This window comes from Gossypium hirsutum, chromosome A05 (genome assembly GCF_007990345.1).
Source record: "Gossypium hirsutum isolate 1008001.06 chromosome A05, Gossypium_hirsutum_v2.1, whole genome shotgun sequence".
In the NCBI taxonomy this organism is placed as follows: Eukaryota; Viridiplantae; Streptophyta; class Magnoliopsida; order Malvales; family Malvaceae; genus Gossypium; species Gossypium hirsutum.
The window spans coordinates 19,260,917-19,271,745 of record NC_053428.1 but is presented as its reverse complement, the minus strand read 5'-3'; the positions used below and the strand labels follow the sequence as shown (position 1 = coordinate 19,271,745).

The following is a 10,829-nucleotide window of genomic DNA, read 5'->3' as shown; positions in this document are numbered from 1 at the left end:
GTAGTATATTATAGTGCGGTAGATGTTGCACAGCGCAGGGGACTGAGCTTGTCATCCAACACCAATCTTGCTGTCATCCAATTACACGTTTCAATGATTTGATTTAACATTTTCAGGGCCACATTTGCCAATCTGGTTTCTTGTATATACATCTCAATCAAAGATTTATACACATGCATTGTGAAAGTCCGACTCTTTGAGCGCAAGGAGTGCTTTTAGAAAGAAAACATTCCCTAAAACATTCCCTGATTCAACCTTGATAAACAAAGAAGTGGCTTTTAATACACTGTAATCTGTATTCGTCTTTTACCAAATACTGTGACTGGAAAATGACCATTTAGCCATTTTTATGCTTAGGGAAGTTAAATTTAAAAAACATAAGACGAAGTCCGACAAAAGGTACAAAACATTAGGTTTAAATAAGAGCTGATGGGGACATTTCTGAGTAGGAAAATGTCCCCACCTCTCAAATGTAAGATAAATTTGTAGGTTAATTGGTCTGCTGCTTAGTACTGTCCAATCAAATTGTCTATCATACAAGGCCTCAATTTCTTCTGAAAATGATGTTTTTTTTCCGTTGGCAACTGGTTATCATGTTGCCATTTTCAAAGGTCGGTTCTAAAATTGTTTGAGCCCAAAACATCCGCAGAAACCAGATGATTATTTAATTAATGCATTCCCTATTCTTGGAATCAAATTTAAGAAATGGATTTTGCGCTCCAAAGTTAAATTTAATTCATATAACTATAAATGTAAAATCTAACTACTTCAGATTTGAAACTCTAACCTCATTTGTACTAAAAACATATAATTGAGCCACTTACATCATGAGCTCTACAACTAAATGACTGAAGTTAAAATTGTTTTCAGAGAATATGACTACAATAAAACTACAGGCAGAAAACTGTCATTTGAATCAGACTTTTTATCCGTAAGCATAGCCACATAAAGCAAAACTGTAAAAATGCAAAGAAAATGATAACCCGAAATGGATTATGCTGCCCGATACTGATATAATTCTGAATTACTTAACTTTTTCACTTTTGATTCTGAATGACTATAACTTTTTCACTTTTGATGTCACTTTTTCCTGTACCAGGATTGATTGGGATAATATCTACTTTCCTCGGCTCCATAGATGGCCCAGGATGGAGTGAGAGCCATATAATCCTCGCTGTTGAAAGGTCTTCCTGAAGCCACCTGAACCATCAGTGAGAAACGATGTTTAAAACCAAGAAAAAAGGATGACTCCAGATACACTCCAAAAGACAATAATGATGCCGTTACTAACCATGTATACAATAGGACATTGACCTTGAACTTTCTGGTTTTTGACAGGACACTGCATGAGTGTGCATGTTCACATAAACCCTCATACTCCCCTTCACTTTTAAGAGTCAATGCCTCTGAGAAAACCTTCACATTAGAATGCCATGACACATTCTATACGGTTAACTTTGATGTGGCAGAACTGTAAAAAAGATCATCATGAGTGAGCAAAAGACTTCCGATCCACAGTTTGTCTTGATTTCAACAAAACTAGGCTTCCCAATGCTTTTTACATCTACATCTTCTCTATTCCACCCTTTCACGACAGTCAAGCAATATACAGTTTGTTGTTTCTTTTCTTTGAGAGCTGTCAAGGAATCCTAAAAAAACAGATGTTAGCAATAAGAAAACAGTAACGCCATGCCAGCCAAAGAAAAATCATCAAAAATGGCTGTTAGAAAGGTGTTTCAAATTGAGATTTAAGGCAACTGCCAATATTTCCTCCATAGCATGGTAAGTTCCAGATCAAATCAATATGAATTCAAGTTTGAAGAGGAAGTTCGTTCCACAGTCCCCATGTAAATGTTTGAGCTCAAGTTTCTAAGCTTTCAAGAATGAAATACTAACAATGAATCTTTCCTAGAAGTCCCCAAAGAATGGCCTATCAATTGCCTTCGAGCTATCTTTTGTTGCAGCATCTACACTCACATATAACTGCACAAGGCAAATAAGTTGACTAGGTTAATCAAGAGCACAGCATTTTAAATTGGCTAAATGCTTAAATTGGAGCCCGACCTTTTAGGGGTTGTTCATATAAGGGCCAAACCTTTCAAAATACTTATATAAGGGCTCAACCTTTGCAAAAGTGCTCAAATGAAAGCCAAACCTTTCGAAGTGCTCAAGTAATGGCCAAAACATTTGGGAAGTGCTCAAATAAGAGCCAGACCTTTTTGAACTCAAATAAGGACTTCCTAAATGCCTTATATCAGGTCCCAAATTATGTTTTTATTGTTTTCTTTTATTTTCAAGCAACATCTGATTAAACCGTCATATATTTTATTCTAAATACGTTTGAATTCACCTAATTTTTATTCAAATTGAGCTGAAGTGCATGAAAAGTCCTTATTTGAACATTTTTATGCAGGTTAGGTCCTTATATGAGCATTTTCAAAAGTTTGGCGCTTATGTGAGCAACTCTAAAACGTTGAGCTCTAATTTGAGCAGTTAGCCTTTTAAATTTTAGGCTAGAGCAATTTAATCAAATAAATTTCTTAACATAAATTCACAAGCAATAAACCTGGTTAAAGGCTTCACCATTTTAATTTCTTTCAGGGAACTGTACATTAGTGACTAGAAGTGTAGAGATTCGCCTTTTCTGCAGCTCATCCAAAAATATACTAATCTCTAGATACATAATTGGTTCACCAACAAGTGATAAGGCACAGTACATAGCGGATAGACCTTCCACCAGTCGCTCTTGTGTAACACCAGTAAAATTCTCTGCATGAAATATTAAGATCTATGCTGCAATCTCTGTCCATGAATCTAAGTTGTAAAAAATAATTTTGAAGACATTCTAATCCTATCAATTATTACTAAATGATTATGAGATACGTAAGAAGGGCATTGACTAAACTGTCAGTGTCAGAAACTTGGTAAAAGAAAATGTTAATTGCAATAAATCCCATATTCCGAACGGGATGGTATAATCAGGAGAAATATATGACATTTACCAGGAACTCCTTTCATTTGGTTAATCATCTCGGTATGAAGGTCAGCGGCAGTATTGAAAATCTCTAAGGGATCATCCATCTTCCGTTGCCAACTTTTTTCCTACAGGATTCGAATGGTGCCTCCAGCAGAAAACATATTATCAGCAGATGCCACTCCAGGGGTAGCCTCCATGCATCTGTTCAATTCAAAAGTTTAACAAAAATGAATTGCAGTCTACAGCTGCCCTGCAAACACGAAGTACAGTGTGCACCTACTTAAATGTGACTCACCCGAAAGGGTCCAGAGACACTTTTGCTGTCTGGCTCTTAACAACACTAAGACACACATATAGTATGGCGCCTTCCTTCGCAGATCAATGCTCCTTTTTTTGCACTGCCTAACGTATTACAAGAGTTTTAGTGCCTAGAGTGTGCCTTGTGCCCTCGTCAATACTACTTCCCAATTGAGGTGCGAAAGGAAAATAGCAATAATGAGCATCAAAGGATGGCAAATTTACAATACGGGAGTAACAGATTCCTGGCGCGAAGTCTGTGCTGGTTTCGGTAAAGCCAATTGAAGAAGAATTTTGAACTTTGAGGAGGGTTTCCATCTTCCCACGTGGAAGCAACGATAACGATTAGGGATTCCATAGGGAGGCCCTCGGGCTAGTAGTTTTCGGGATGGACGAGGTCGAAGGAGATGTTGGAAGAGAGGAGGTTGACGAAGCGTTTGGCTAAGGCTTTGGATGTTCCTGTTTGGCTGATGAGGAAGAGTTCGCCTTTTCTATGGTTATGGTTTAGAGGTGGTTGCTTAAGGGGTTTTAGACGGCGGCTGTATTTGCATAGGAAGTAAAAAGTGGCGGCAGAGAGAACAGCCAAGGGGGGGAGGGGTAGAGAGCGAGGATGGGGACGTGTTGGGACTCGGGATTTACTGTTTTCCTTTTTTGGTTCGGGTTTTTGGAGGGTTTTAGGGGAAATGAGCACGTAGACGCCGCGGCACTCGTCGCGTTTGTGAATGAACTCGGTGGTGAATTGGCGGAAGACGGCGGCGAGCGAAGAGATCGTGGGCTGAAACCAGAATATACGTTTAGGTTCAATAGACCACAATTTGCGGTTAAGATTCTGGGCTTAAAGAACAAGCATCTTTGGGCCATATTGGACTTAGAGATCATGATTTTTCCCCCTCCGATAGGGCTTGTTAGAATTACAATATCTAGGCCTAGCCTTGCTAACCAGCATTCCCTGTTTGATCATACTGGTTGCAACATTTTTAGCATTCTATTTGATCAAACTGCTAGTAATCCTGTGCAGCTCAGTTTTACCAGCAAAAATCATTATGTATTTTCACATAGAAAGGTAATCAATGAGTGTGTTCAAATAACCCCATAAGGTATTCTTACAAATGAACTTTGGGAAGATTAAATTGAATCAGCCGTGTTAAATGTGATGATTAATTTACAAATATCTCGCAAAATTTGAATACTCAGCGACCCTTCATGGTTCGTAAATTGAGCCTGGACGTAAAGAACAACACAAAGGAGGCTTCTAAATCATGATTCTGCAAAAGAAGAGAAAATGTATTGTGTTTTGTGACATTCGTGAATGTACAAATATGGAGAAATGTCATTGTCAAGGTCGCCATATGGTCTTTTGTGCACATATGATACCCTCCTTGTTCTGAGAATAAGTCATTCTGATCTCCCAACGTAAACTTCTCAAAATTGCCTCTAGAGGATCAAGTATCTCGACCTTATCACGCACAACCACCCAACCACCAGGACGTAGAATACGATCCATCTCAACAACAATCGAAACAGGGTGCTTACACCTGCAAAATATGATATTTTTGGTGTGGCACAATGACTCGATGAATCCACCAATGAGAGTGATAAGAGTGCAGACAAAACATCTTTATACAGATGACAGTAAAGTTCAATGGTAACTAACCTGTTTTTTAGCCTGGAGAAAAAATGATCAGCGTGCAACAGATCATACGATCTGGGGTAAGTCCCGAAAGGCTCACACCAATCGTGGTAGATGCCAACGAGTCCGCGTTCAAAAATGAAGGGAAGTGTATCCGGTGCATGGACAGGGACCACGTTCATCACCCAAATTTTCTGTTGTAAAAGTGCAGCAGCAAATCTGTTTCAGAACATAAACATTTGAACATCATTCCATGATACATAATATATTTGCAAAACTGAGAGGGCCCTTAATATTCCAAGAATTTTGTTGTGCCATAATTATACCCTCCATAGGTGGCTTTCATGTCCATCACATTCCTGATAGTTGACCAGACAATGCCCAGGCCAGTAAGATAGGACTTGTCAACAATATCTTTCCAGTGCTTGGTATCATCAATCGCTTTTTCTTTGTTGTTCAACCAATCCGGATATGTTTCAAGCCTCTTAGGCCATTCCTCGGGCCACTCTGTCCCATGTTGTTCAATTGCAGATGGAACAGTATGCAAGCAAGTTTTCATTGGAATATACCTATCAGGAAAACATTTACAGCCACCAAGTAAATTAGGTTTAAATTATCAAATATGTGAAGGTTAAACATGGTTATGTTTCACCGAAACTCAATTTTGGATTGGTCAGTTAAATGAGTATATAATCAAGTGCAGGAACTTGCATAGCATTAAAACTGAAAGATACACTTTGTGTAGCAATCACATCTGAGCTTACCAGGAAGCATCAGGATTTTCATTCTCCTTGCATAAAGGCGGATTTATCCTCCTCCTTAACACATATATATCATTGGATTCAGGCTTCTGATATATTTTAACACCCACTTCACTGACATCATCGGTTTTATGCGCCAGAATATTCCAACAGATTGAAGAAGTCAATGTGTTCATTGCTGGAAAAAAAATATCATTAAAATCAGAATATCATAGTATAAAGCAAAAGAGAAATTCCTTTTTGTAGATTAAAAATCAAGCACTAAATATGAAAACCGAAAGCACATAAAACACATGGCCAGGGGCAAAATCTTTGAGAGTGGCAGATAGACCGACCATAATATAGCAGCAGGATTCACCGATGTTCTATGTAGTTAACAAAATCTTTCTATCACACAGAAAGTGAAATCCAACAGAAGACACTCAATAAATTCCATGAATATTACAAAGAAGTCAAGGTGGTACAAATCCTATGTTCATATTTGGTATGCATTGTCAGACAATAATTTTCAAGGGAAGGCATATGGCAACATTATTCCTGTATTCAAAACATAATAAACAGTAAAAAAGAAAAGACAAGGCCTAACCATTTTCCTCCTCGATGCTGTCATGTTTAGTTGACAAAATAAAGTATCCACCAGGCCTCAAAATCCTATTTATCTCTAGAAGAAGCTTACCCTCTGAAATAAATAAATAAAAAGCAGGTTTCATATTATCAAATAACGATGAGACTTAAAATATGAAATAAAATTTACAGGACAAAAAAAGAAGGGAACAAGTACCATGGGCATGCCAGGGAATTGTACATCGACCACAATGAATAGCATCAAAAACTCCACTGGGAAAAGGAAGACTTCTTCTTGCAAAGGGGCTAACAAACGTAGCAAAACCACGTTCAAGGGAAACCTGTGCTAGGTCGACAAGATCATCCTTCAAGCCCAGTGACAATGTTAATACATCCTTATCAAGAAGAGAGGCCACAAAGCTTGAATCTGAGCATCCAACGTCCAGCACTACACGTATATTCTTTCCCCATTCAATATCTGGTACCATCTAAGAAAATCCACCCAAAACTTTAAAAATGCTAAATGAGGAGACAATTGCAACATAAGGGTTCTCTGGCTAAACAGTGAAGCTCACTTTCTATACCAAGAAATCAATGAGAACAATTTAGGCAGAAGAAACTTGAGAAATATCATTTTTGGTTAGGTAAGTGCAAAGTTAACAGCATGTTTTTCAGAGGGCCAAACAAAATCAGGAAGAAAAAGGTGTTCACGATATTCATTGAACACAAGAGTACTAGTTCAATTTCCATTATGCAAGTGCAGTAAATAAATGAGCAATGCAAAAGCATTGTATATACCATACTTTGCTCTATTACAATATTTGTTTTAAAAGAAGCCCAAAAATATTTTCTACACAGATTTCTTATCCTTCAGAGCAATCATAGGTAGGAGATGCAATCCAAGAAAAGTTCTCCCTGAGATAATTTTCACGTAGCTTTGCCGTTTCCTATATTGGCCGTGACATTAGATGTTAAACACAAACAAGAGGTAGAGTAAGTCCACTTTGAATATGATAACAAAGTTATTATATAGTGACAACGACAGAATGATCTCTTATCCAGTAAATTTATGCTCTACTAATGAATGGTTCTTAATATCTATCGAAGGGTGGAACTTAAGGAAGTGCAGATAATCCATAAAATTTCATTAAAACATGCTACAATAAAGGCTCACCTCTTCAATGGATTCAAGGTAGTGAACAACTCCACCCTTGAATTCAGATTGGTTCTGAGGGAACATTAAATATTCCCCAGATTTAATCAACCAATTATGGTTCTTCATGTACGCTGCTAGCTTTGGATGAGCCACATTCTTGTACAATACCTGCAAAACAATTAGATTATTACAAAATCAGAACTGAAAATGCATCAGCATAAAGTCAAATTAACCACACTCTATATATTTACCTTCAATTTGCTCTCAGGCCAGTGCACGGGAGAATCATAACCATCATGGGGAAGGGGAACAAGACACATTGGAGGAGCTTTCGGGCAAGTCCTCTCTCTATGCCTATAGCCGTGCAGCCTTGTGAAGCCACTTTCAACATCAATACATGGGATATAATTATGCTTGCTCCTTGTGCTACATTGTTTCCAACTATAATGTGCTTTCGGATCGAAAACCGGACCTTTGATCTGTCTCTTCTTCCCTTCATTCTCATTTTCCACCATCTCCTGTGTCTCTTGGTCTACTGATTCATCCACGTCAGCATCACCTTCCATCTCACCCTTTTCTTCACTTTCACCATCTAATCCTTCTTCCTTGTCATCCACTACCACTTCTTCCTCATCTTCATTCTCCTTCTCGGCTTCTTCACCCTGAGATTCTTCTTGCTCCTGATTCTCTTGATTTTCTTTTGATACTTCGTTGGATAACTTTGACTTATCCTTGTCTTTTTTCCTCTTTGAAACATGTTTCTCATTATTTTTCCCAGATTTATGTTCATGAGCAGGTAAAGGCAAAGATCCATTAACCTTTTTCTCATCTTTTTTCTTTAAACTAGATTCAACCTTCTTTTTGTTATCATTTGCATCATGTTTTTCTATATCTTTTCCTTTAGATTTGCTAACTATTGTGCTTGAAGCTACAGGTTCAGCGATGTCATCAAAGCTCTCCCTTTGAACAGTGACAGAATTAGAAGGAGAAGAAAACATAGACCAAACAAAAATAAAACAAAGACCCAAGATTGCCACTGCCGTCATCTTCACACAAACCCCATGCTGGCGCTTAACTTGTCGACCAAACCGAGCCAAAGCCATGTCCTTCTGTTTTTCAAAGCTCTCAATAAATGCTCCTTGAAGTAAGCAAATTTGAAACAAAACAGCACACCAAACAATGAAATCTAGTACTCAGATGGGAGAAAAACAAAGAATAAGCCCACCAAAAAGTACATATTTGTAACAAACAAAAAAAGAACTTCAAGAAAGAAGTAAATAAGATCTGTCGAGATCTGAAGTGGAGCTTTTAAAAACTAAAAGCCTCGGACACTCAAGCAAGCATTATAACGAAAGAGAAAGAAAGAAAAAAAAAAGGTTTTAATAAAGTTTTTTTTATTTTTTTAAAGATTAGGCATTAGCTTTCAAAGAACTGAAATTTTGGAGTACCCAGATTTAGAAAACGGGTAGAAGCAAAGCTGACGTTTATATTTTTAGCTTTTGTTCTATTGAAAAATAATTAAAGTTGAAGACTGAAATTCCACCCACCAAATTTATAAATAAATTTATGGATAAATTTCACCATCAGTCACCTAACTTTGGGTAGCCGGACAAAACAGTCACCTAAGTTTCATTTCAGTTACTCAACTTTCGAAAAGTTACAAAACAGTCACTAATGTTATGAAAAAGTGACAAAATAGTCACTCATTAATAGTTTCCGTTAGGGGGTTAACGGGACCGTTGACGTGGCAAGTTAACCAGCTGATGTGGCAAGTTAACTTGCCACGTTGGTGAAGCAACTGATGGGTTTGGTTTGGGGCGGGTTTAGGGAAAAATTTGAAGAGTTTTGGACTAAATATTTTAGGGTTAGAAATAGATTAGGATTAAGGGGATTTAGGGGGGGAGAAAAACGATTTCTGGAAATTTTGATTGTGATTTCGGGTTTTTTTATGGTTGAAACTAATTTGGGAATTGATTAAGAAAGCTTTAGGGTTAGAAATAGATTCAATAATCGATTAATAGGGTATAAGGGTTTAGGGTATGATTGGTTTATTTTGTTTAGGGAAAAAAGAAGACGAAACCAGAAATCATTCAGTGTTTTTTATTCTCAGCAACAATGGGCAATAGAAGAGAAGCTACCAGTGTTGTTACATTCACTTTAACAGGTAAGTTGTTGCATTTAGTTTTAAATTTTTTGGATTTCAATGTTGTTATTTTGATTTAGGGTTATTTCGATTTCAATTTTGATTTTGATTTTGATTGTTATTTTGATTTAGGGTTATTTAGGGTTATTTCGATTTCAATTTTGATTTTGATTTCGATTCTGATTTTGATTTTGATTTCTATTTTGATTTTGATTTCAATTTTGAAACACTAAACTGATTTTGATTTTGATTTTAATTTCGATCTCGATTTAGCTTTAGATTTTGATTTTGATTTCAATTTGGATTTCAATTTAGGGTTATTTCGATTTGTATGACACATAATGTGTATTGTATGCCATGTGCATGATGTTTACTGTTTGTATCTGCCATCGTATGGATGCCATTATCAAACTGATGTTTATTGTTTGTATCTGCCATTGTATGGATGCCATTATCAAACTAATGTTTATTGTGTATATCTGCCATTGTTTGTATCCAAGCTACTATATTGTATGTGGCAAAATCAAAATTTGAATGCCATTATCAAACTAATGTTTATTGTGTATATCTGCCATTGTTTGTATCCAAGCTGCTATATTGTATATGACAAAAATGGTTGTGTTTGTATTAAATTATTTTTGTATTGGTTGTTGTCTGCCATTTGCATAACAGTAATGGTTGTGTTTGTATTAAATCATTAGGTATTTTGTATTAGTTATTCTGACAGAAATGGTTAAAGTGTTTGCCTTTGTTGTCTGCCTTTATTGATGAGTACTTTGTTTGGCAGGTTTAATTGATGACAATTTTAATGAGAATAAAGAAGACATGTCTGGTAGTGATGTGTCTGGTAGTGATGCATCTGAAAGTGATGTGTCTAATAGGATAGGTGTTAATTTAGATGGTTTAAACATGGATGGTATAGGAGTAGATGAACTGTGTGATAGTGATTATTCTGGAAGGTTAGATAGTGCACATGAATCTGACTCAGATGGCCAAAATTGGCCTCAGTTCAACTTAGAGAATGACATGAGTAATCCTATACTTAAGGTTGGAATGTTATTTAAGTCTAAGGACAGTCTAAAAGAAGCTGCCAAGCAGTATGGTAGGTTGAACAATTATTTTATTAAGTTTCCCAAAAATGATTTAAAAAGGTTAAAGGCAGTCTGCAGTGAAAAATGTCCTTGGTTCATATGGGCTTCTAAACTAAACCCTAATGACCCTACTAACCAGACTTGGCAAATTAGGAGTTCAAACCCTAACCATACTTGTTCTAAATTATATAAAACTAAGAATGTAACCTT

General features: G+C 36.8%; 1 protein-coding gene across 11 annotated transcripts; it reads right to left on the bottom strand.

Annotated features, from left to right (window-relative positions):
* Nucleotides 1-773: 773 nt before the first annotated feature.
* On the bottom strand, nt 774-8,918 carry LOC107960420 (probable methyltransferase PMT28). 11 transcript variants are annotated; one of them, XM_041113819.1, is made up of 12 exons: nt 7,637-8,918; nt 7,404-7,553; nt 6,447-6,717; nt 6,252-6,344; nt 5,669-5,843; nt 5,231-5,473; nt 3,258-5,123; nt 3,003-3,178; nt 2,584-2,769; nt 1,897-1,983; nt 1,292-1,649; nt 774-1,200 (listed from the first exon to the last, which is right to left on the bottom strand). In XM_041113819.1, the coding sequence occupies exons 1-7, from the start codon at nt 8,486-8,488 to the stop codon at nt 4,709-4,711; spliced, it is 2,199 nt and encodes a 732-aa protein (XP_040969753.1). In that variant the 5' UTR covers nt 8,489-8,918; the 3' UTR covers nt 774-1,200; nt 1,292-1,649; nt 1,897-1,983; nt 2,584-2,769; nt 3,003-3,178; nt 3,258-4,708. The 11 variants fall into 11 exon arrangements, with proteins under 11 accessions (XP_040969753.1, XP_040969749.1, XP_040969751.1 ...); XM_041113815.1 differs by having other exon boundaries at nt 2,567-2,769; nt 3,273-5,123; XM_041113817.1 differs by having other exon boundaries at nt 3,273-5,123.
* Between the last annotated feature and the right edge of the window lie 1,911 nt (nt 8,919-10,829).